General features: G+C 40.6%; 1 protein-coding gene across 1 annotated transcript; it reads left to right on the top strand.

The window, feature by feature from the left end:
* The first annotated feature begins 1022 nt into the window (after positions 1-1022).
* On the top strand, positions 1023-27251 carry BDKRB2 (bradykinin receptor B2). The gene is made up of 2 exons (XM_005438901.3): positions 1023-1114; positions 24414-27251. The coding sequence occupies exon 2, from the start codon at positions 24416-24418 to the stop codon at positions 25559-25561; it is 1146 nt and encodes a 381-aa protein (XP_005438958.1). The 5' UTR covers positions 1023-1114; positions 24414-24415; the 3' UTR covers positions 25562-27251.
* The last annotated feature ends 407 nt before the right edge of the window (positions 27252-27658 follow it).

Genomic DNA, 27658 nt, shown 5'->3' with positions numbered 1-27658 from the left:
GGGGAAGAAACTGCTGATAGGAAAGCATGACTCAACTAGTGGCAATAAAGAAAGAAAATTTACTGAGCAGCTATTATGACAGATTCCAAGAAAGAAAAGGAAAATGATCAGAAAGCAAAGCAGGTATTCCTGGTGGGAAAAGTGCAAGTGAGAGTATTGCCCTAGAACTATGAGGGCCAAATATTTCCCCTGGTGGATACCATGGGTCACAGCATAGACATTTTCCTGAATCCTTATCTTTCAGAATTAGTATTTTGTGGGAATCGGAGAGTGGACTGTTCTTTTCTCTGTTCATTTCTTTGTGTGGAATTCTGCAACCGTGGTTCCTATTTCAGATTTCAATTTAACTGCATAAATATTAGCAGAAAAACAGCTATGCCTTTTACAAACACTCTAAAATTAGTTCTCTGTTAATTATCTCAGATCCAGAATAAAAGTCAATAAGCTTGAAGCAATTTGGTATAAAGTAGATCTTTAAGTGTTATTTGGAACCTGTATTAATTCTCAGCAGACCAAGTAGCCAGAGACTTACTTCTGCTGAGGAAGAACGGTGTCTTCCAGAAACATAAACAGTGAATTTCTTCCCATGAAAAAAAAAGTATGTTAGATTGTAAATGAGGTATTTGATATTTTCTGGTTTAAAGATCCAAATCCTCCAGAGAGCTGACTTGTTTAGCTCTTGATTGAATCCAACATCAGTAAAAAGAAATGCATTCACCATCCAGCAAAATCAGGATCAGATCTGTGTGTGTGTGTGTGTGTGTGTGTGTGGTCACACATAATTCTGGCAGCTGCTGTGCAAACAAATGATTGTTTTACATGCATACTGTGGCACATCAGTATTTTACCTGGATTTGTGTTGTTTACCACTCATATTCAAAAATATCAGCTGTCTCATACTGGCTACATTAGACAAATGTTGCTTTTAAAATATAGTATGGGAGAAAATCCAGGAATATGATGTCATCAACAGAGGGATGAGTCTGTTCGGTTCAGGGAGGGGCAGAAAACTAGAAGTTAGACTCATTCAAACAACAGAAGGAGCTTGGCTGTTCCCAGAGACGTGTTGCACTTCACTCGTTTGTACCTGCTCAGTGGTGAATTTGCAGTCAAGGTATGTGTTCCCACTTCAATATAAAATGTTCTCATTAATTACATTCGGTATTGTTTGTTGCTTCTTGGAAACCACTTCTTGAATTCTTAATATATTTCTGGTTCAGTGAAAAAGAGCTGATGTAATTAGTGTTCCAGGAACACAGAGGAGAAAAGTAATTATTCCTAATGTGATTTTGTAACTTGTCAGGTTTTACAGAGCTGTAACGTTTACAGAAAAATGTTTTATTTCAAAGTACCCAGCATATCAAGGGCACAGGGCTTTTCACCTGCCACAGATAATATTCAGTGTATGAGCTACTGGAGGGTAAGGATTTTTTCTCTCCAGAAGACATTCCACGTCTCTAGTCACACCATGGGCACGCGTTCTTTCATCTCACAAAAACAACAACAGAAAGTGCAAGCAGCTAACTTTGTTTTTAGCTGAGAAATTGCCTACAAAATAGTAGGGAGATACTAAAGGCAATTCTTTTCTGTACGTACTGATCGTTTTCTCTGTGTTTATTATTTTGATTGTAAACTTTGTGGGGCAGGAAGTGTGTGCATGCGTGTCCCTTACACTGCTAACCTGCCCTGTCTTCACTGATTGAACGGCAAAGACTCAACCTTTAAAGATTTTTCATATCTTACTAAGAAGAAAACAAAGAAAATCTTAGACCTGGGATTCTAACTATGATCATATAATGAAAAGACCGAAGGTTGAAATATATGCTATACTTTCAGCTCTTCATTTTCCATTTACTTGGTATCCTAAGCAGCCATCTTAGCATAATAATAACAAAATAGTCATAAAACCAAAGGAGTTCAAATAGTTTGTCGTTAAAAGCCTTATTTTAATGCACTGTATGTAATCTTTCAGATGCTATCTCCTAAGATAAAAATATACTTTTATCTTGAACAGTTGTGCATATTTCCTTAAAGAAGCTAGAAAACAGTTATCTAGGAAAAAAAATATCTATTTTTACAGCAGAGTCTCTAAGATTAAAGTATCAGGATATTGGGTAATATCAGTCATATGGTTACTATACTGTTCTCTGAGAATATGCAATTGTTAAGAAAAAAATTAAGAGAAACATCTTCACACTTCAGAATCATTTACAGATTTCCAAATATACTTGTTGTGTTTTCAGTGTGAATACTGAAAACACAGAGAAGAGATAAACATACCCAAGTTAATAAAGAATTTGGAACAGCCAGAGCAGAGCCAGCTCCAGAAAATCTTTGTCATTGGGCCCCATACGTGCTAGAACAAGATTAACTGTGTTACTCAGAGTTACCTGAACGTTTTGTACCAACAATCCAACAAAAAAACCTGCCTTTCCTACTGGGTTAGAGCTTCCTGAAATAAGAATCTCATCACTGCACTGGAACACAGCTGTAAAAAATTCTCACAGGTATGTAATAGTTGAAGTCTTTTCTCAGAGAGAAAATGAGGAATTTGGGAGAATTTTAGCACATTCAGTATGAAGACCCTAAAATTCACTGCTTAAGAATAGTCAGTGTTTGAAAGTCTGTTTTTCATGAAAAGAAGGGGGTAAAAAGCTCTTAGACACCTAAATCCCACTTGTTTTCAAAGCCACAGCAGGAAAAAATGTAATATTGCAAATCCAGGTAAACTCAGCAGAGAATCGTGTTTTGCTTTCAAAACAAATTCCCTCATAGCAATCAAGTCAACAGCAAAAGTACACCAGAACTCATTAGCAATGCTAACCAATATAAAATTAAGACAACCCTGAGAATTAATGTCATTAGCTAAAAACTCGACTTCTCTAAAAGTTACGCACAAGCCAGGCTTCTTCTAATGCCACTGACATTTTCTTAAACTCTCTCCCAGTATTCCGTATGTTTCAGTTGTTCTCCCCCCCCTTATCTAAAGGTTTATATTTCTTTCTGGTGTTTATGACACTTCATGCATTGAGCTGAGAAGTTGTGCCTCTGCCTGGCTGACACACAGCTGTGGGTACTTTAAAGTGGAGACAGAAGCTCCCCTTAGTCGGAGGACTCCGTGTGGATGGGCAGGGGGAGGGAATGGCACCCTGCAGTGCAGGCTTTGGGTGCTGGCTCACAGACCCAGCAGCTGGCAGGCAGGTGCTGGACCAGCTACACCCCTCAGCCGGGTGTCCCCGCGCAGGGATGGAAGGAGGCAAGAGCGCCTCTGCACCTTGACAGCCCCAAGGCAGGTAGGCTCAGCCACAATGGGAAGGCGCAGAGGATGAGAGCACTACAGCAACACTTTAAACTTGGGCTCTGCAGGCTGCTGTCGTCACGCAGACAAAGTTGCACCTGCTAGTGACCACCACAGCAGTGATGCTTCATTTACTTGGGAGTAATGCTAGTGCATTGGGACGGAGGGACCGTGGTCATGGTTGAGTACCCCACTAAGGAGTTAAATATTGGGGGAGAGGCACAAATGGGACACAGACCAGAAAACGATGAAGAGCAAAGTTACCTGCTGGAAGCATGCTGCCTTCAGTCCAATGATAAGCAAATCCAGCACATTCAGACATGGTGGCTTCAGGACTCTTGATGTTCCCCGAAGGGGTGGACTTGACTTACTTTTGCTGCTTTTCTGTATTTACCTCCCCTACATGTTTAACTCCTCATCTCGATTCAGCAGGGCTGGGCTGGTTTTTGTGATCCCTGCAAACAAATCTGATCACCGGGTCTGCAGATCCACTAGTGCTGAGCTTTGCACACGAAGGTACACCAGAGTGCTGATAGTGCTGCAAAGACAGACTTCAGACTATGGCTGATTTGCAGAGAATGGAGCTGTCAAAATGCAGAAATCCATTTCTCCCACTCACGTTATCTGAGATTACAGGTAAATGACGTAAAAAAAGAATGAGCTATGGATAGGGGTCCAGGTCTTTTTAATATTAACAGGACTTATACATGCATGCCCAGAGGCAGAACTGGCCGTAGATGGTTTTCCTCCTGCAGTGTTGCTGTTGGGACCCACACCCCTGTGCCTCTGGAGGTGCTCTGTCCCTTTGCTGTGGCTGTATGATTTCCTATGCGCTGTCTGACTGACTGAAAGGCTGCTGCTTTCAAGTGTCATGGGGTACGAGGGAAAGGCAGCAGGTTCCCCTCCAGAAGGGCCATGTGAGCCCCTTGCCCACACACACAGAGCAGAGCAATAACCCAAGCCACTTTCCTAATGTGAAGGGTAAACTGCCTGCAGGTAGTGGGCAAGCCAGTAAACTGGAAGTGTTTAATCAGGTCCTCTGAGCATTTTTACAAAAAGCAGCTGTGAAGTCTTTATAATTCAAAGGTGGGACCTGATCCTTAAACAAGCAAGTAGGAAGACAGAAATATTGCAGTCTATGTCACTAGGTTTTAGCCCAGGTCTGCATGCATCTCTCATCTCCTTCTCCAGCAGTCTTTTCCCGTAACAAGCTATATTCTACACTCTGTATTATAGCTGGCTTCTGCCTAGATTACAAGCTCCTTAAGGCAAAGCCTGTCCCTGTGCTTGCACCGCGCTTTTGCACATTGATTATCACCAAAGCCTCCGGTCATCAGCAGAACACAGACACTATGGCAATATCTTCAGAGCTGTGCTCCGGGTCTTACCTGCTAGACCGGGGCAAACAGCACGCCGAGCAACCAACCAGATGAAGGGACATAAAATATGGTACAATTAGCCACACAGGATAGGTCCTCAGCTGGATAGAATTCTCCTGGTGCCGTCCACATCAGCAGAGTGAGGACAATTTATAGCAGATGAGGTCTTACAGATCTATGAGAAGAGATGAGTGATATCCTCACCAGTAACCTGCTTACCAAACATGATAGCACAGCCACGTGCTTTTTCTGGCTTTTTTTGCCAGAGGGAAGGTCTGTGAAATGCTTATGTTTCCCGGCTGTGAAGTCAGGAGACAAGAAAGAAACCTGTGCAGTGGGTGTTCCTTTATCTATCACAACAGGTGAACTTTGCTGTGGGACACAAAATACACTCCAAGTCAGATTTCAGCCTTTGTAACTGTACAGCTTGAGCTCGATGCTGAACTTCTGCCAGTGAATCTTACAACCTGTCTAGTGTCATCAGGTTCTTTGTTATGATGGTCTCACTCAGTTTGTGATGTCTGAGCTCAAAGATGGATTTCTTATTTCTTTATTTCCTTAGACCGAGTCATCTAAATCAAACCCTCCACACACGGTGTTTGTACCCTGGAGAGCCCTGCCACATGCTACTCGTACAGAATCCCACTTTACCTGCTCAAGACCAGCTCACAGGTGGCTGTTCTCCTTGGCATCACCCAGAAAGTTCTGCTGTGCCTGGTGCTTCCAGTGCCCAGCATGGGGAACTCACAAACCACTTTCTCCCACAGTAAACAGCAAAACAGCAGGCAAATTAGTTTTGGCAATAAAGGTGATCAGGAAATGTTTGCTTTGCGGAAATTCTCTCTCCTTTCTCTCTGCATACATAGATGTATATATAGACACAGATATATACACCTATATAGACAAACACAGAGATTTATTAGCATCTTGTCAGAGAAGTAAAATACATGTTCTGCATAACCATGCTATCCATGCAACCCTGTCCTACCCATTACTGGGGGACAATCCTACAAGGAGCCTCCACCACTTTTTTCCTCATTCTCAGATTTTTATTTTGTTCAAAATGCTAAACAAATATTTTCATCAGACATTTCTGATGTGTCCATCTATTAGGATGAAGACCGTTGTGTTTGTTTATTTCTTCTTTGCTTGGGCAAGGCTCTTGCTTTTTTTCTTCTAGTTAATGCCAAAATTTCCAAGTCATAAGAATCTGAGCTTTCTCAATAGTTCTTTTCTTTTTTCCTCTGTGAGTTGCAAGTTAATTTTCAAGTTGTTACTATTCCAACCTGGTTAAAGTAGTCATAATGAATCAGACATCAATGCAATTCAGGAATGGCTGGGGTATTGTTCACAGAAGTTTTAATTTAAACATAGGTATTTTTTTATAAAGAGCATGTACAGGCATGTTGCATAAGACAGCTGTGGGCTCTCACCTTCTGCTTACATCATTCCTCTGAGAAACCTTTTTTTTCCCCATTAAAAGAGTCACATTATAACCAAGAAATTGCAGCCAGACAGCTCAGCAAAAGGGACATTTTCCAGAAGCAGAAGGAAGTAGAAGTAACAAAGTGGAGTCAGTTTTGTGTAGGTGTTTCCTGCGACACTTTGGAACGTTAGGTTTTTTTGGAATGTAAGAAGACAGCAATTTGTTTTCTTCCACAATAGACATAATCTACAAATTGGCACTCAAATCATGATTACAGCTCATATCTTTACAGTATGAGACATCTGGAGTTCCATTCTGCTACACTTTGTGTCATGTACCACTATAGACAGGTTTACTGTAGAAGTAGTTTCCACTGCACATTTGTGTCTGTTTTTAAAAAAGGGTTAAATAGAACACATTTAATAAGGTATGATTTAGGATAAATGGACTCTGGTCAAATAACCTTAAAAAAATCAAAGAAAAGTTTGAGCATAAATACAAGAATCAAATCACTTCAAATTTTGGACTATTTTGAAGACAGGTAAAATAAGGATCCAAACTGTGTAACTATATAGGTTTTATAACATTCTAAATCAAAATTGCAGATAAAACTCTCATAACTTTGGTATATACCTGACTCAGGCAGGAATCCCTATTCATTATTTGTTTCGGAACCCTTTTCCCTTTTGGGAAATTAAACCCTTTTTTCCCCCTTTTTTTCCTTCCTTCCATTTCTTCTTGCTTCCTTCTGAGCAGCAGCATTTCTCCTCTGTTTGTTTTCCTTAGCAGTGTTATGTTTTCTTCCAGAACTCACATCTGCTCATTTCCTCTTCACTTCTTCCTGCCCTGACACCCCGCCACAAGCCTTTGCTGCCTGCTGCAGAAAACTGTCAAGTGCGATTCTACACAGCGCTTTCTGGTCTACAGCAGCTGCAAAAGTGATGGTACAGAAGTTCAAAGGTGACATGATTAACTGAAATCAGAACCTTTTTCAAAATTAACAAAGCTGGTCAGAAGACAAAATATCTGTTTCACTGAAAAATCGGGAAAGGCAGAAGGAAGAAGTGAAATTCCCATCCAGAATTAAAGAATCTTGACATTTTTAACAAAAGCAAGGAACCAAAACACAGAACACATGCACATGCACATGCACAGGAGAAAGCTGCCTGGGAATGGGTAGCGCAGATCAGGGATTTTGAGCAAGGCATCCTCTTTCTTATGCAAGTGCCTGGCAGATAAGCTGGGCAAGTTGGGCTCTTTTATGCTCTTTTTCAAAGCTGCTACACTTTGTAAAAATAATAAACTGGCTGGTTGGCCAGACAGGGCAAGAGTGAATCTGGGGCTCCTGCTAAGCTATTAGCATTCAGGATGTCTCCTTCTTTGTTCAAGATCAGAAATGACATCTTCAAAATATTTTCTGTTAAATTCCCCCAATTTTTTGTGAAAAATCTTCCTTTTAAAATCAGTTTCTCCAGACACTTTCTGGTTTGATAGTCATTTTAATACAAAAAGAAAGTTCCCCTCCTCCAACATTTTATAAAATATCTCCTCCAGAGCTGTAATAACACGTGAGTGTGAGGTACCAGAAAGTGTGATCTATCATTTGCTACCGTTGTGCAGACAGGAAAAGGTTTCCGATCTTGTGTCAGCCTGCAGAGCCACCCGATGACAACCCAACACCATGTGACTGCCCAATCTTTGAAGGATCTTTGGGTTTTGTTAGCTTTGGGTGCAATAGTTCTTTGAAGGAGCTGTGGCACATACTAAGGGAATATGTCTATCTAACTAAATTCTCACCGTGTTTGGTTTTTTTTTTTTGTTGGCTCTGACATTCTGGAAAGAGCAGATGGGCATATCGTGGTGAACACCGGGGCTCAAAACCCATGTATATAGAGTGAAATACATATTGGCTGCACCAGATTCCAGTAAGGCTCAGATGTCATCCCTTTGTTAGCAACAGGAGACAATAAATTAATACACACGTTAATTTCAGAACACTGGCAAAGCATGAAAAGGCAAAAATAAAATTGTAATCCAAACACTGACTATTGCGAATATGTGCTGTGCATTACCCCACTTCTCAAATGAAGAAGTGTCCTGAACTTCCTAGACCTCTGAGTGTTGAAAGCCACATGCACTTTTGTACAATCACCAAATCCCTATCATCATGTATCTGAATTCTTAATTCTTCCAATAGAAATACGGTGTATTAGGAACTGTTGACATTAGAGTCCCCCTGGGTTTTCAGCAGAAAAAACAGGCTACATTTGGATGTACATCCAATTTTTATCTACTGTGACTGCCAAGGAAATTGCAATACAGTCTGAAGTTCACTATAGTTGCTCACACACACACACACACATACCCTGTTTCCAATTTGTACATCTGGTTTTTGAGCTTTCCTTTGCAAAATACAAACTGTGGTGATTTTTAACCATGATATCTGGAAACTGACCTCTTTCCAATTGCAAATGCTTCGTGCACTGGCTAAGTCAGGAGCAGATACATTAAAATAATATGAAATGACTGTCCCAGCTGCTCAAGCAACAGCATAGCAGGACATGTGTGACCTAGGAAGGGCAAGGCAAGATGGCTCTCTGAAGTTTATCATTTAGGAAGTGAAGCACCTTCCAAACTAGACTTCTCCTTGAGAAGGGAGCTCACCAGTGCTTGCACTGCTGCACTCTGCTTTTACAAGTTCTTAAAAGTATGAAATTAAAAACAAAAACAAAAACAAAATGAACAACAACCAAACAAAAAACTCAAAAAAAATCAAAAACCACACCAATTCTTTTAGCAAAGACAACCTGCCATTTAGGCAATGAGTATCATGTCATGCTTGTATTGCCTTCTTTGACACAAACCAGTGATGCTGGGGATCATTCACTGGGATGGTCCATGAGAAAAGCTTTTCAGAAGATTGAAATCTGAGGTTATAGTTTAATGTAGGTTTGGAGATACACAGCTGTTGTCAGAGGTTCTAAATTAAACTGAGACTGTCTTAAGAAGCCCATGTGACAGAGGTGCTAACTTGAACAACCTGGATAAATATCAACTCTTCTCAGTTCTACCCGCTTGAAATTAAGGCTGTAATTTCACTTGAATGTTATATAGTTAATCACACTTTCTAGCCTGTTCTGTTGTCAGAGCCCAAGATGACATTTGAAAACTGCACTATTATTCAGTGAAGCCGTCCATACATCCCTTTGGTGGAAGGCATTAAGAGAACACAAGGCATTATTACTAATTTATAGAGAGGAGAGATGCTGCCTGCAATGTCCTCTGCACTACAGACTCCTCTGCTTGCACACAGCCATCAGCATGGGGCTCAGCAATAGAAAAAGTCATAGTGACTGAAACATGGCCAGCTGCTGGTGGGGGTGACTTTGTATTTGCAAATTTGTTTTGCAGCCATAATATGACAGTATAGAACGTCTTTTATGGTTCCATAAAATGCAACAGAGACTTAATCACCTCCAGAGTAAAATAATCAGTTACCTGTATGATGAGAAATGAGGAAAGCAGTAGCTGTCAAAGAAATAACTACTAGATTTTGGAACAGCAACCATTCAGCCACACATACTATGAACTTCCAATCTTTGCTATCGGAGACAGTCAGGCTTTTCTCTAAGGCCATACTGGTGAAAGCCAGTGGTGAAAATTCACAGGCAATGTTGCATTATTGCAAATACCCTTGACAACAGCAATTGGAGGCACTGGAGATGTCAAATCTCTGCCTTTTTTCTAAATGGCTGCCACAATGTTCTCAAGGTGTTAGAAGCAAAGTGGTTTCAGGGCACAGAGCCAGTCCATCTGAAATTCAGATCTCTCCATTAAGTATTTAATGTGCAAAGGGAGCAATATTGGCAAATAGTCTGGCCATTAGACCCTCACGTTTTGCCTAATCATGAGAACTTAGAGCTGCGACCCAGGGAAAAGAGCAGTATTTCTGTTCCTAAGAGAAAGGAGTGGGTAAACTGAGCTGAAGAGGTCTGCTAGGAGTAACACAGCAAACAAAAAAGCTTTAGAGGACATCCACGTGCATATCAGCGAGAGAGCCTTAAGTGGAGGTTTGTGCACTGTTGAAGAGCTCTTCTGTGCCTCTGCTATAGCAAGGCAAATAAAGGAGCACCAGTTACTACATCTTGGGGAACAGAAGTGCTTTACAGTTTTCTCCTCTTATTATTCCACTTCTGTTGCTCTATTATTGTCCAGTGTTTTCTGCAGAATATTCCCATTGTTGTCTGTAATGAAGATATCAAGCAATTTATGTCACTGGCACACTTCATCACTACTCATCTGTCTTTCATACTGAGAGTAATTTATAACTACCCAATTAGTTGAACCCCAAGACCTGTTCTGAGAACCTATCCTAAGAACAGTTCCTCCAGCCCACATCTCAAAAAATGTCATCACTGGTTTAAAATTCACCTATTTCTTTTCTAACTTAGCTGGTTTCAGCATAGTAGTTGCAGTAGTTTCGATCTATCTGGGTGTCAGGAAAGGTTGTTTTCTAAAGCAGGAAATTCTTTCTTTAACGAAGAAATACAATCTAGCTGCACGAGCCAGTTTTGATAAAATCACTAGCATTTTATTTCTTTATCAGTGGATACAGGTTACCTTAGCTATTCACTGGGCTCAAGGTGTTGTCTGCCACTTGATAGATACATTGTAGTGTTTGATACCATCAGACCTGCTGTTTCACATGACATCAGATTCCTGCAATGGATATTAAACTGGCCTCACATCATTAGTGCTTAAAGATCTTTGAATTTTGCAGCGCTGGTGGGGTACAGCAGTCCCTTGTCTACAACGGAGAATTCCTGTGGTGCCTGCAGTGCTCAAGGGAGGGGACACTACTTCCTTTGACCCTATTCCAACCTAGTAAATCTACGTGTCATATCATAGAAGTCAGGAAGTTTACAGTGTCTCATTTGTCTTTGTACTTCAGTTAAACTGCATGAGTTGTGATCATTCAGCTTTGTAGACAGACACCATGAGCGCAGGAGGGTTAAGGGACAAGCAAAATTTCAGCCCTGGGACAAGGCTTGGTCTTTCCCAGCAGCCGCAGCCACTCGACAGTGAGCCCTGCGTGGTTCCTGGTGCCAAAGCATGTTACTCTCACTCCAAGCAGTGCTTTTGCTGCTTCTCCCTCTACAAATGTGCAGTTAGGCTTGCTCCCATCCATCATTGTTTGCAAAACAGTGCAAAGGGGGAGATATTATCAAGCTAGGCAGCAAGCCAGCTAGGATCAGGAATAAATTATGTTAATAGATGATCACCTTCTCAGCAACAGGTCCAATGTTGAGTGCAAACCCTGCAAAGATGAAAAATGTGAGCAAAACATTATCTGATCACTGCACCTGTTGGGCAGAGGCCTTTTGGCTAATGATAGAAGCTAGTGAGCTAGTGACTCAGCAAGTAAGACCAAACTTTGGGTTTCTTTCACCCATACTACAAAGCAAGTGTATTGTCCCTTACTTATTTCTACCTAGCAATAATCAGGGCCCCAGACAGCACTGTCTTCATCAGGTACATTTCTCTTTGCCTCCACCTGTGAGACCTGCAAATTTGCCAGGGCCCCTCCCCTGATTTACATCTGCCATCTTCATTTCTCCATTTTCCTCAGCACCTCCTCCGTCTGTGCCTTTGAGAAAGGGAGCCACTCAGCCTGAAAGCTGAGCTGAGTGGGAATCTTAAACCAGCGCTTTCAGGGATGTGTCCTACTCTGGCATTATTTAAAATGCCTTCCTAGGGAAGTAGCAGCTACTAGGGAAGTAGCAACATTCCTGCTTATGTTATTGCTGTAAAGTAGTGCTTGCCCTCAAAGGCAGCAAGGAACCTGAGAAAAAGAAGAGAAAAGCTTGATGCTGTTTGCAAAGTTTGACGCACTACCCCTTACCTTACCAAGACTGAAATACAAAACATCATTTTGGGCCAAATATGAAGATCAAGTAGATAAACCCCAAAAGAACAAAGTCGGTTATGGTAGCAGATGGACCCTAAGCTCAGTGATACGCTCACAGCTTTCTGAAAGCAAATGCTGTCAACAAAACCCAAGATACCAGTGTGCAAAAGTAGGCTGCTCCAGTGTCATACACACAGGAAAACACAGAGCACTGATAAGACAGTGCCAAAAGTGTGACAAACACATGTATAGGCATGATAGGGCTCACCCTACCTCTGAAAGAGCAGGCATAGTCTGTGAGTTTCCTAGCCCAAACCTGAACCCTCGGCATGGACTGAGTCTCAGACCATGACAACCAGCCATGGTTCCCATTAAAAAGTTCTCAGGGAAGAACTCATTTGGGCGACTGTTCACTTCTGCAGTGTTTTTGCAGTTCCACTCCTACTGAAGCTCCTAGATTTCTCTCTCTCCTGACCCTAACCCTAACTTAAATGTTGGTTGTTGGCTGAACTTTGGGCAACAAGTGCTCATGGTTAACCTCATCTGTTCTCATATGGGGAAATGCCAAAAAGAACAGAACCAAATATCCTGCCAGCCTTGCAGAGTGAGTTTGTGGTCAGTTTTCTACTGTTTGAATATTACCTTTCTCAACTGCCAAAAAGTTTGGAGCAAACAAACTACAATATACACAGAAAAAGTATAGATTCAGCTGTGACGAGTGCATTGTGTAAGAGTAATTTGCCTTGCTGGGAAAGAATTAGAAACTTACCAGCTTGGTTCAGGGAGACAAAGCTACTGAGGACTCCAGACACCAGGTTCTGGAGCAGAGTCACACTAAATCTAAGGGGTTAGGAGGGGGCAGTCCATGAAGATTAAGCTGCTGGAGAATTAAAGGTTAGAGAGACTTGAGAACAGCAGCAAGTAATTTAATATTCACGAGGAGAGAGAGAAGGAGTTGTGAGATTTATATTATAATGAAATTTATATTATAAATTAGATTTTTCCAAAGATGGAAGAATCACATTCATGTCCCTGCTTCAACAATTATTTAAGTATTTATACTAATTTGAAATATCTTCATGAAGAAAAATAGTCTTAATCAACATTAATCAATAAGCTTGTGGCCTTTTAGCATACAGGCATGTGGATCACCTGAGTTCCAGATTTCGTTCCAAGTTAAAAGAATGGAGACTTGGAAATAGGTCTCTCACCTGCCCAATGACCACAAAAAGAAGAACAAATTGGTTTATGCTTGATTAACACTTAGACTTAAGAGCATCTTACACTTCATTTCTTCACAGACATATACCATGTTGAGAAAGCTGGTAACTCAGTAAATCAAAACAACTTAAATTTTATCAGAGTTGTTTGAACAGCAGAAATTGAAGTGTGTGCTGGGAGCTCAGAGAAAAACAGTGATTTATGTTTTCAGAGTAGTTTAATAGTTTTTTAATTGATCTTCTTTCTCTGCTTGTGAACTGCAATGGTAAAAGTTGCTGAACAAGTACAGAAAGTTCTACTGCATTTACTAATCCATCATGTACAAAATAAAGGGAAAAGCTGCACAGCATTAACATAATAGAAATCTCCAGGAAAACAAAACATTAAACCAGTTATTCAGGTCTAAACTTAACTTAGGGAATTGTTGTTCTGAGTACACCACTACGTGCAGGTCTTGTATGTATCAAATTTTCAGTTCTTGTTGGTCCCACGATTACAGACCTCATTTACTCTTATTGCCAAACCCTTTCAAATATTATCAGAAGGTTTATTGGGGGTGGGGTGAGGGCATGGGTAAGAAAAGAAAAGTAAAAAAAAAACAGCTGAAGGATTTACCCTCTTATTTCACTCCTTTGTCCAACCTGCACCTTGCTATGATATGTCTCAAAACAACCCTAGAATAGTATTCAAGGTATTTGGCATTTTCTATCATTTACTTGCCTATACCTTTCCCTTTTTAATTTAATGAAGCTTTGATGCAGCCTTTCTCTGCAAAAGGAATGTTCTGTGTATCACCAGTGGCAATTCTTTTTGGGGATACTTTCTGAAACCCAGGATCTATGAAAGGTTTTCATACAAGAGAAATTACACAACTCCAAACAACAGCTAAGTGAGCTAACACATGCAACAGAACTGTAACTAAATCTTCATTGCACTTTGTTTTAAGAAGTGCCTGATAAGTGTGCCCAAGCTCTCCGTCTGGCCCTTGTGCTCACCACTCACTGGGATAAAGTCATGTAGCCTGATAGCAGCTCATCTGAGAAATTTTCACGGGAAAAAGATTTCTGAGTGACTGAATCCACTCACATTTGTAAATTACTCTCAGTAAAATTACTGTTAATAAACAATAAAATAATACATGGTATTTATAGATACCACAATAGGAATGACAGATGATCAGAGCTGTATGGCATTACATTTCTGACTAAACGTGTATTTTCTCTCTTCCATACTTCAGAGAAGGAAGAAGAAATATTTCTCCAAGGAAAGTGGTTAATTCAAAGTTATTTCTTGCTGAACTTTTCTAGCTTATGTTGCCTTTGAGATAGTTAGCAAAGGCTAAATAATGGATAAGCTTTAAATCAACTGAGGAATACAGAGTTCTCAGGAATGAGGAAGGTGTTATGGACATGCAGATTTTTGAAAGGTCAGAAAGTCAGCAAAAATTAGTATATGGAGGAAGGTTTGGTTTTTTCCCCTGCTATTTCACCCATGGATAATACCTTTTTCAGAAGAAACCCAAAGAGTAAAAACAAAAACCTTTGCTTGTATCTCATCTGCTTTAGCTGTTGCCAAGGTACCACCAACTTTACACAGTATTCCTATTCTCCCAAAAGACAAGGAGCAGGAATTTTCCTTAAAAACAGCACTAAGCCAAGGTCCGGTACATTGAGCACTACATCAGACTCCCACTCATTTCAAATATAGACTCAAGCCTCCTTTATTCTATTTTTCAATTACTTAAAAATCAGAAACTTTTATTTTAATGATTTCTTCTGGAAGAAGAGTCTTTTTCTTATCTTCCTTTGTGATAATTCTATGTTTCATTTTAGAACTATAATGCTCTATTTTATAGTCCATGTAATGCTCTGTGAAGCCCAAAGATTTGCTGGCTTCACAGTGGAGTTATGTCTCCCTCCCTCTAATCTTAATGCTAACATCAAGGGGTAAAGGAGCCCCTGCAGGGTCTAGGCGTGCTTCAGAAACTCCAGGGTGTCTTATTTGTCTCCAGAAGACCACTTGGAGGTTCTGTATCACATACCAATCCCATGCAGACATCCCAGACAGCCTGCGCTTTCCAAAATGCCCGTATTCAAGCACCTGATTTGCTTCCCAAACACCTGGCTGCTGCTTTCCCTCAAAATAACATTTTTTTTCATCTCCTCCGTACACACTGAATACAGTCCCTCAAGTTTTCTGTAGAAAAGAGGCAAAACTCTCCATTGCTATGCCAGACCAAGTTGCCAATAAAAATGGATTTCTATTTTAATTTCCTGTGCGTCCCTCCTGTTTCACTGACTTAATGCCTCCGGGTAAGTCTTCCAGGTCTCTCACTCACTCTTTTTCTAGGCTTTTCTTTCTTTTCTAGCCACCTAAGGAGATAACTGAAGCAACATAAAGATTAGAAAAGTAAACAGAACGGTACATGTTGAAACATGGCTCCAACAGCCCGGTGCATCACAAGCCAGCCTGATGCAGAAGACTAACTTGGCAGGCTTATCACCAGCGTTGGTCGCTCAGCTCCTGGCTGTGCAGGCTCTGCTTTCTTGGCACTCGGGCTGCTTCCTGCCCCTGGCTGAGAATCTCTACCAACACCAAAAAAAAACTTTCCTCTGGTTCCTTCTGTGACTTGGATGAGCCAATTTTGTGTCCCAATATATATGAAAACAAACAAGCAAACAAAAAAAATAAAAACACCAAAAAACTTTAGCAAAAGCCAGTTCCCACAGTGCTTTCAACAGAACATCCTTAGCCTCCAAAGGACCTGCAGGGAACAAGGGCACCTTGGTGAGCCAGGACACTCCAGTGAGCTCAGGCATGCGCTGCTGAAATTCAGCTGTTGTTTGTCAGCCTGAATACAACTGGAAGTTTCAGGTATTAGAACAAGAAGCGCAAATTAAGTAAATCAGGATAATCCAGATTGGAAGGGACCTTGAAGGTCTCTAGCCCAACCTTGTCAAAGCTGGGTCAGCTATGAAATCAGACCATGCTGCTCTGGCCTTTATCCAGCTGGGTCTTTAAAACTTCTGAGGCTGACAAGGTCGAAATTGAATGATTTAGTGGCTGGAGAAGCTTGAAGATCCTGGTTTTTTGATCCTGGAACAGCCTCTAATGTTAAAAACAATTATTTCTTGGTTCAGTTTAAATAAAATTATTTTACTAAAACTGCTCTTTCAGAATGGCACCAACATCAAGATTTGGTGACATTTGCAATATTCTGGAGGGCATTGTTAGAAAAGTTTCTAAAATATTGAGGGCATCAAGTCACAGGTCAAATATGGACTGGGACTCCAACACCATCACCAAATCTGGACTAAATCAAAACAGTGTTCATAATGAAATTGGCCTTTTTTCCATATACAAATACCCTGTGTTCAGTAATTCTCTCCAAACCAGTTCATATTTTCCTCCTCCTACCAGCTTTCAACTCACAGCAGTCCAGCCATTCTGTCCCTCTCCATCTCATTATAATTATCTTACACATAAATAATACCTTTGTCAGAATCATCACAGTTATTGAATGGGATATATAAACAGCATTGAAAAATAACATCGCAAGTTATTTGGGGCTAAAAATTATGGGATGTTTTAGGAAAAGTATAACACTGGAGAGTCTAAAGTGAGCACATTTAAGATTTCCACATGGAAAAAAAATGTTATGCAAAGTGCTTCACTGCACTTGATTGGGCTTGTGCTCTTGCCACATCTTTCTTTAGTTGATTGCAATAGACAGTATTGGGAGTGGTTTAATCTCTCACCCAGGAGGGAAAATTAATAGTATCTTCTCACCTTAGGCTCATTGGTATCGAAATAGCTACGTTAACAGAACAACTTCTGTTTCCATTTTCCCTGACATAATTGATGTAAACACCCTTAGTGAGAACTGCAGAGCAATGGCTGTCCTTCCACATGTGCTTCAAGGTTACACACCAAAGGGTCTCTAAAAATTCCACTTTTGAGAGGTAGCTCCTCTGTATCTTTTCTTTATTGCCTTAATTTTCAGACAGATTAAGGAGTCTGTTTGCATTAAAAGTAACTTTTTCTTTCGCAAGGTTATTTTTGTCCCAGTCAAATTCCTCAATCTGGTTCAACATGAAGCCTTATGAACTGTGAGGGCAGCCGCAGGGTGGAAAGGGAGAGTGAAGGGTGAACGAAGAACATCAAATGTTTAAGCTAACATTGCCGCAAAAAGCATCCACTAACCTGCAACCTCACATGTGCTAAAGCCCATTAAAGATTCATTATACAAAGACTGGAAATTAAAAATTAGTCACGGGGTCAGTAATAGCAGAACATTTTAGACATGTCTGACACTTCTACCTCTCCAAAATAAAGAATGCTTCCTCAGTAAAACAGAAATAAAAGGACATTGAGTAACTTTCAGAGCACGCTTCAGAGATGCCACAAAAGCCACATAATTACCTTTTGATATTCAGTCAAATGGAGACACAAATGAAACTCCTACTAAGGCCAAAGAGGGCTACAAGCAGTCCCACTGGGTTTGGATTAGATGGAAACAAGAGACAGTGCACTGGGGATAGATAACTTCTTGGGGGATAGATGCTTTTTTGCAGCAGTAAAGGTTGAAAGAGGAGCAGGTTGAAATACCAACTTTGAAAATAAGCCTTACAGAGAAGGTATAGAATTTATAAGGAGGATGTCTTGCCTATATTTTTGTTGATACTAAATTCTGACAATAAAAACCCATCACAGATGACCTCAGTCTTCCAGCATACCTTTGGGCTCTTGCTGAGCCATGCCTCTGCTAACGCTATCCCATCACATGTGCTTCAGGCCTGCTAGACTTGTAGGTGTGGAGCTAAAGGAGAAAATATGCATTGAGATAGTTTTGTTACAACTCTTACTAAATAAAAAAATCTTTTCCTTGCAAACAGACATTGTCCTGGAACCAAATCCTCCAAAGCTGTTCAAATGAAACCTACCCCTCCTTGGCCAGAAAATACCTGTCAGACGGTCACAAATGAGGCAGTTTAGAGGCAGATCTACAGCCTCTTAACAACTTACTGGGTGAATCAGGTTTACACTCCGAGCTCCTGAGAAAGCAGCAGCAGTGCTTACATAGTCAGCAGGACAAGGCTTCCTTGTATGCAGCATGCTGTGGACGACAGCCCTTACCTATGGCAGCTTTTAAACTCCTGCTATTTCTTATTTTAGTCACATCAGATCTGTTGGGCAGATAACTTTTTTCTTCTTAATGGCTCTGACAGCTCCTCTGTTGCATATACTGTAGCTTTTACACTAACGTGAAGAAGCAAGGCTGCCAGACTAATAGGCACCATGGGGGGACACAGCTGCCCAAGCTGGGCTCAGAGATGGTCAGGAGGACAAACCCCCACAAAAAATACATAGCATCACAGCAGGCTTGGCTCTGCATAGAAACAGAGGTTTAGAGGAGAGGCTGTGGCAGTGCTTGGGTGTTTTCTTATTGCTTTCTGTAGCTGACTGGTCTTCTAAAAAAAGCACCATGTCAGAAGTGAGCCAGTACCCCTGTCAATTTGTAGCCATTCACTCAAAACGATGTTTGTCCTCCCAGCTTTTCTACTCCTCAATGCCATCAAAGCCCAGCTGTATATGGAGCTGTACGTATGTATGGCAAGCCAGCTCTATGTATCCAAAAAAAATTTTGGCCACTGTCGACACTTAAACCAGATAATTATAAAATACTGTTAAGGATGCTACAGACTGGGTGTCATACCTCTCCTTCCAAGGCCCATCCCTCATTAAGAAATCCCTGAAATAAACGGAAAATTAAGCTGCTCTTGAGACAACCTTCATCGTGAATGGACATATATCACAGAAATCCCTCATTTGGAGTAGAACACTAGCGGGGCCTTGGGCCTGCTCTGTCTTTTGTCCTTGCAGATTAGACTATACAGGTTAATATCATGACTGTGTACTTACACTTTTTAATATTTCACCATTTGCTCCAGCAAACCACATTACAGGGTTTAACATCGTAACAGCCTGAACATTTATCTGTTATATGCTCCATCTCTTGTCCCTGAGGACTAAATTAACAAGTTAATGTTATGGCAATCTCAGTATATGCTAATTACAAATTTCACACCTTGTTTCTTCAAAACAGGTAACCAGAAAAGTCACAACTTGAATATGTGCATTAGAAAGTCCCTCCCTTGCTCCCTTAGAGTAGATTACTGGAGATAACACTGCAATAATCTGAATATTTATTACACATTTCAGGCCTTGTCCTTGCAAAACACATAACTGAGGCCATCATAAAATTTTATCTGCTATATCTTGTCATACAAGCAAATGTTTAGCATAGTACAAGCAAAGATTAACAGCACTAGTGGAGGTACTAACAGATTCATGAGTCCAGTAGCTGTAGAGCTTCATCCAGATCCAAAATGGGTTACGGAAGAAGTTCAACTGAGGTATCATGGGCATTTCCCCATTTGGAGATTAAAGCAATGCATCACACTGCTTAGCTGTCCTGGAGCTTGCTCGCAGTGTAGCGGCATTAACCGAGCTCTGACCATTTTTTCCCTGCCCTTCCATGCTTAGCTCACAGCTCTTGATCCTTAAAGGGCTTTTTGTCCCACTTCATCATATCCTGCTGCTTTTCTTTCAAGAACGTCCATAGGACCCAGCACGTATGGCTGTAGCATGAAGACTTTCCCTCCACACAGGACACTTACTCCAATATTAACTGCACTCCTGGGCTCTACATGCTAACCCTGGCTTGCTGACAATCTCACATCTGTCTTCAGGCATAATGCCCTCAGTACAACACATACAGGTCAGTCCTTGACCAGCAGGACATCCCACTAGGTTACAAGGTGATACCAAGGTGTGCTAGTGACTGTGACCAGCCCTCAGAACTTTCTGGTCATGGCACCAGTGAGCACCACCTTTTTGGGGTCCCTCTCCACTTGCCTGTAAAGACAATACAACAGCCCAGCAACTACAGCTGATTAACCCCTTCTTCCTAGTCCCTCTGCAAGAATTCTCCATTTGCAGCATTGGCAGGATCAAGCTGTTGCTCAATGCATCCCTGCACCAGCAGACCCCAAAGCCCCCCTCCCTCGGTCAAGGCAGTGTCGACAGGGGGCACAGGGCTGGCTGCCACCAGTACTGGGCAGGTCATCACCACCTCCCACACAGGGCACCCTGCAACCCCTCCACTATCGAAACCTTGCTATTTGTGCCCAGTGCTATTGGAAAAAAATATTCTAGAACAACGTGAGACAATAACAATGTTTTTAGTGACTGTCGAGGAGAAGGTGGTAGCTAACAGTAAGAGGTGAACTTCAGCAGGGACAAATTCAGCCCCCATAGAAGTCCCTTATAATCAATAAAGATAGATTGCTTCAGCTGAGCAGTTTCAATCAAAACTGTCAAACAAACTCGTTTTGAGAGTTCCAGCTGAGACATTAGGCCTGTCTTGCATTGCACAGAAAGTATTTGTGTAGAGTGTGTGAAGGGGTCACATTTATTTTCACTGTGATAGCAAATGGCAGATCACTCCTTGTCCTAAATTGTAGCTGTGTTAGTCATAATTTATACAGTAAGTACATACTTTAAATGAGTTTCCTGTCCTATGGAAAATAGCAGGAAGCACATAATTTTAATATGATTTGTGAACTGATCATTAGCACATTTTACCTTGTTCACTCCCGCATTTCCACCAATGCTTTATGGAAGGGCTTGAGCTAAGGACCAAGGAGGCAGGTCTCTAGAAGCCGAATGTCAGGGACTTGGTCACATCCTAACTAGCCCCTGCACACTGTTGCTGCATCACAGTTTTTCTATTAGTCATACAATGAGGGAAAGACACAGAAATTTCCAACATAGCCTTTATGACCACTCTCTGAATTACTAATGAACATCTTATTAAACATGTGTGCACACCCAACCTCAAAGCACAAAATAATGCACTTCCAATTATTTCTGTGGGTTCACAGCCTGCTACCAGCAGAAGAAATAGCTTCTGCTAATTGCATTGCCCAACAGAACTTCTCTTTTCTCAGATGACCTTTTGTGGATCATCCATTAGTGTTTCACTTTCTATGTGCTTTTACAGTGTAAAGTGCCAGCATACACAGAAATGGAGACTTGAAACTGCTCTTTGCAATTTGTTAGTAGCATCTCTCACAGCCACAAAGTTGGGCTTTGAGATATTTAAGTGCTTATGAATATAAACACCTAGATGTCAGGCTTCTCTATAGGGAGATTAATTAGAGAAAAACATGACTATCTACCTGAGGTGTTATTTCAGAACTTAGAACATTGGAGATACCAAAAACATCAGGACAAAAATGAGTTGCAGTTAATAGGGGACACAGGAGGTAACGTAAAATGTTTCTATAAATATATCAAAAGCAAAAGGATAATGGAAGGAAGTCTAGGCTTGTTACCGAAAGGAATCAGTAACTCAGAGAATTATAAGTTCAATATCTCTGTGTTAGTCCTCTCAGAAATGAAGATTGTGATCTGATATGTAAGATCATTGATTTGAACAATTCGATTTATGGGAATTGGGAAAGAACAAATTAAAGAATATATAGTATTACGCAAAATGGCAGAATCTTATATAACACACCCCGACATGGTCCAGGAGTTAGGAGAGGGAATCTTTGCTATCAGCTTTTACGTCTGTGAAACCAAGAGAACAGGAATATTCCAGAAGACAAGAGAGGGCAAAACTAACACCTACCTTTAAAAGGCACAGATGGCAGGACCCAGAGGTTTACAAACCTGTCATTCTCATTTAAATATCCAGAAAACATGACAGCAAAATATTAAATAATCAGTCTATCCACATATGGAAGATAATAAAGAATAACTAAGTGATAAGGAGCTGCCAATATAAACTTGTCAAGAATAAAGTTGTGTTGGACTAATCCAGTCTGGCCTAATGGATAAAGCAGAAGCAACAGATCAAGCATGTATGTGTTTCAATGAGGCTTCTAGTGTTGTCCTTTATTCCATTGTGCTGAAATACGAACACATAAAGTTACAGAAAAATGTACTATAGGTGCAGGTGCTTTGCTATGTCTGGAAGGGCTCAAACAAAAATAAGATTTCCAATGAAAGCATTTACAACCTGCAGTAGCTGCTTGCACCTGGAAGACGAAGGGGACATAAATTAGAATATTGGCAATTTTGAATAGTGGGCTTTGCAGATGGTGTTTGCTTTCAGTATGGAACAAATAAATCCATATCCACTAGACCTAAAAGCCCCAGATAACTAGTGTCACCAAAAGCACAGGTCACTGGACAGTTGTCTAAAACATGTAATGCTGTGTAATAAGGAGGGTCCACCAACCCATCCTCCAGACACTAGTCGAAAACATACAGAAATCAAAAGGATATAGGTGTCTCAAGGTTAAGGTGGTTCTCACAGTATCAAGGCTAGTGAACAGGCAGGACAGAGGATGCAGATATGTTCCTGCAGTTAGACATGGGCTTGAAAAGTTGAGGATTTGGAAGGATGAACTTGGAGAATGAGAATATTTATGCTGTTACCCAGTTTATGCAAGTACTGTCCTTTGCTCAAGTTACGAAGGATTGGAAATGTGTGTTGCTGACATTTTGTTTTGTGCTAATTAATCCATTTTAGGTTACCTTGTCTTTCAAGGATCTCAGTCCCACTTGCCTGTTTTATTCAGTTGACCTGTCCTGCCTGACACCCGTACTATAAATTTTATGGTCTAGAAACTCTTCTTTGTTGCTGCCATTACTGTACTTACTAAAATACGGTCTTTGCTTTTGTTTCTCAGGTACTACAGTGCTTAATTAAAACTAAGTACAAAAAAATATGACCACCATTTTTCAGTAATTCTGCATCCAACAGCCAAACATTTATATGCATATTGAGCACTGACACTCATCAACCAAAAATATCTGGTAACCAGAGTACAAATGAACACCCCATCCTTTCAGGAATTACAAATGCATCCCCTTTTTACTGCCAGAGTACTGGCTGAATTAGACAAATACCTTGATTAAAAATACATCTGAAAAGCTTCCAATCAAACCATAATGTAAACAGTGGTATTTTAAAGACCTGGAAAAAGACAAACAGTATTTCTGCCACCCAGTCCGGAGAACTATATGTGCAGATCTGGGAAGGCAATCTTGCATTTGAATGATGTCTCAGCATTCATTATGTGAGAGCACAATAAAACACACAATTAACGTTTTAGCAGTACTGAGTGGATGCTGCACACTCCCATTTGGTTTTAGTAACATTTAAGGGCACATCTGCATTTATGCCCACAAATACCTCCCTATAAGCCCCCAAACTGTTTTGACCCATAGAATATTTACAGTACAGCACCTGGTTTTTCAGACCACGGTCTTGCACCCAAACTGGCTCACTGCAGCCTGATGGCTTACATGATGGCCACCATCTTTGCCAACCTGCCAACCCACCCACTGCAGAACTGTTAAAACCAAGTTCCTCCACAAAGGTTGTACCATTTATCTCTTCTGTGACTTGTTTGCAGAAAGAGAGTGTACCACAGAGACAGAAATAGACAGGTGATCCCAGTGAGAAGCTGAGAAAGGCACACTGCTTGCACCGATTCTTGCTCTTACAGCTTTCTCAGTGCAAACTACATTTCTGCTGTGATAGTCATAACATTTGGGGAAAAAATACAGTGGTGTTTGGGGAGGAAGCACCACTGAATTCCACCCAATTCTTGCTTTACAGGAAAGGATGTAAAATGTTGAGGGACATGCCACAAAACTAGCAGCTTAACAACAAGCAGCACAGGACCCACAAGGTACATCTGTCCTTTAGGAGGCTATGGCTATCAATACACAAAGATAAGAAGACAAAGTAATGATGAGCCTCCTCAAAGAATTAAAAAAACTTGCTACAGCTTGGTTCTAGTGAATAAATACTGGTAAGTGTTCTCTTCAGTTAACCTGTTGGTTACAATGTCTGCTATTGCTTTATCCCCTCTGTTTCACCCATTTGAAATTGTTTCACACAGTCCATAGCAGTTTGGTCTGTGAAACTGTGCAGGCATGTGGGGTGTCTATGAGAACACAACCCAGAGAATTGTCAGCCTTTTGGGGCTGACTTTTTGGGACAGTAGGAAAAGCAGAGCCAGCTTTTTTTATTGTGTCTTTTGCAGCAATAAGCTAGATGTAGCAATCTCATGTCACCCTTTTCTTTTCTCTGTACAGAAATGGTTTCCATCACAACTGAAAATGTTACACAAATTTACAACACCGTGGCCACTAAAGAGCTCACAGTCAGTCCGGCAAATTTCTACAATAATTCAGGAGTGCATCAGCTGAATCCATATGCATGTATTAATCCAGATGTGTGGAAGTGGCTACAGGATTTTCAGCCTGGATTCCTCTGGTTCATATTTATTCTGGGAGCAATAGAAAATTCCTTTGTTCTCATCATCCTGTGTTTCCACAAGAGTCGCTGCACAGTGGCTGAAGTTTACCTAGCAAACACGGCACTTGCGGACCTAATGTTAGTCTGTGCTTTACCTTTCTGGGCTATTAATATTTCTAATAACTTTCAATGGCCTTTTGGCCTGTTCCTCTGTAAAGCTGTCAACATAATGAGTTACATGAACCTTTATTCTAGCATTTATTTCCTGACACTAGTGAGCATCGACCGCTATCTGGCCTTGGTGAAAACCATGTCTCTTGGACGGATGCGACGAACTGTCTGTGCCAAATGGAACAGCTTTGTGATCTGGGTGTGTGCATTGCTCATATGTTCACCTACAATGCTGTTCAGAAATTTACAGTATTTCAAAGAATACAACATCACAGCCTGCACTCTTGTTTACCCAGCCAGTTACTGGGAGCCGGCAAACAACTGCTTGCTGAATGTTGTGGGCTTTGTGATCCCACTCTGTGTAATTACCTATTGCACTACGCAAATCATCAAAGCCTTACGAAGTAGTGAGCTACAAAAACTGAAGTTAGTCCAGACAGAGAGGAAAGCCACCATGCTGGTCCTTGCCGTGCTCTTGCTGTTCATTGTTTGCTGGCTTCCGTTCCAGATCAGCACGTTCATCGACACAATCCGTTACCTCACACCCACCTCCAAATGCCTGGGAGAAATCAATGACATAGTGACCCAGGTAGCAGTGTACTGTGCCTTCAGCAACAGCTGCCTGAACCCAGTCCTATATGTAATCGTCGGGAAGCATTTCCAGAAGAAGGCTGTGGAATTCTACAATGACTTATTCCCAAAGAGGTGCAGAAAATCACAGTCTGTGCAGATGGAAAACTCCCTGGACACTTTAAGAACTTCCATTTCAAGTGAATACCCAAGGAAAAAGTCTGTTTTCCCACTACCATCGTAGCACAATTTGTTCATTACAGGAAAAAAAAACCTCTAACATACCAGTCTCCACCAACATCCGTCTGTTACTGGTCCACAGCATAAACATGTGGCAGTATTCATTATTTGTGGGAAAACAACAGTCTGATCTTAGTGGAAACTACAGAGACATGCTTCTAATGTTATCAGACATTTTTCATTATTGAATCCCACTTTGTAGCATACTTACATTTTCATGGCTGAATAACGAATATTGATGCATGTATCATTTGAAATGTTTGCATGTCTAAGCTGTACATACAGTTGTCTGAATAGAGCCCCAGTACAGAAGCTACTGTCAGGATTGTGCAACTACTCATGGTACCCATACAGTTTGTTAGACTAGATTTTTGATAGGAGGGGCTTGTATTTGAGTAAATTCTAGTAAATGAATCCTGTAAGACTATTATTCAAATGGGGGTTTAGGCGTGGCCATCTTCTGGGCTTTTACTTTTTTCTGTTTAGTCATCCAAAATTATTTTTGTTGATTGACAAGCTGTGCCTTTTGGCAACTGCCCTGCCCCTGTATATAAACTGCCCCCTAGTTTATATCAGCTTGTATGTATGGAAAGTAACTCAAAAAAGGTGAAGCAGTAGCAGAAGGAAGGCTGCAGTCAGCTGCATGAAAGCTGAGTTTTCTTTGTAGCAAGAGATTCTTTACTCCTTCTGCATTGGGGTAAAAGCATTCATTCACCCTCTTCGAGTGAATGTTATTTACATTCCTACCTACACTGAAGCTCAGAGACTTAGTTTTTAATATTCACAAAGCATAATTAATAGTTTCCATGTTATTTAATGGAAATATGAAAGATCCGCACAACTGGTATAATCATAGAATAAAATAGAAGTGGAAGAAACTGAGAATATGAAGGAGAGCATCACCTAACTGCCTTAGAAATCTAATTGAAGCCAATAGGAGTCTTGAAAGTTCCAAGTAATTAAGAATGGCCTTTTCAGACTCTAATAATACCTACTTTCTATTTTGTAGATTTTATATGGGTGATTTTAATAAAAGATAGCTTTTCCCTAATTGGACTGGATTTATGATCTGAGTTACACAGATGATAAACTCATAGTGTACTGAATTGTCAGTAGGCACTTTTACCTCTTGGAACCTTGACTGAAAACCGAGTTGGAGATGATCTAAAAATCTTCTGAAAACACCAAATCCTTTGTTCTTTCCAAAGCACTTAAGGTCACAGCCTCAAGATCACCAAGGAAAATGGAGTTTGGTGACGTAAGTAAACGCATACTGCAACTGTGTGGTCTCTATTCATCAAAGCTTGAATGGAGCAATAAAGTTACATTTAAGATGGGAAATTTGTATTAAACCTTCAAATAATTAAATCCAAAAAATGCACTAGAAGTGTGCAGATGAGCTATAAAAACTATGGGATTTAAATCACTGAAGATGATTTGTAGACAGTTTCCATAGGTTTTCTTCAATAACACCATATAATCCTAATGTTATTAAAACTTGTATTGTTCATTCTTTATATTGTCCAAGATACCTATGATGAAACACTGCAAGGCTTTCTGTTATGGCCGGTGTCATCAACACTGTCTTGTTCACAAGCATGCTGTTCAAGTAACTGTTAAAAAAAAGGAAACCCATACAGAGGTTATTGAGGCAATGGAAGAGATTTTTGAGTATTTGGTACTGAGAAGTAAAAAACATTAAAATATTATTATATTAATATGGCATTAATTTAAATAATGTAAATATATAGACATTATTTTGCTATGCAGTAAGCATGTACAACAGAAAATAAACTACTTTAAGAAGTGAGATTTGGTGGTGTTTTCTTCTCTAGCCTGTAGCCTGTTACTCAGGAATGACTTGTCAGAAGTGCAATTGTTGCAGGTACTTTCTTCCACTTCCCATCAAAGCAAAGGAAAGTGAGCTGAAACCACAGGATTTTAGCCGTTTTCAAAGCTTTGGGTCAGCTTTCTTTTCAGGGCCCATTTTGCTGTGGCATTGACCACCCTTTGGAAATTAAAATCTGAATTAAGGTAGCTGGGGATACTGCAATCTTGTCAGTAGCTTTTCTCTGCCTGCTGGTAGCTCAAGGACCCATGA

The sequence above is a fragment of the Falco cherrug genome, chromosome 7 (genome assembly GCF_023634085.1).
Source record: "Falco cherrug isolate bFalChe1 chromosome 7, bFalChe1.pri, whole genome shotgun sequence".
Classification (NCBI taxonomy): domain Eukaryota; kingdom Metazoa; phylum Chordata; class Aves; order Falconiformes; family Falconidae; genus Falco; species Falco cherrug.
This window is presented reverse-complemented; position numbering and strand designations above follow the sequence as displayed.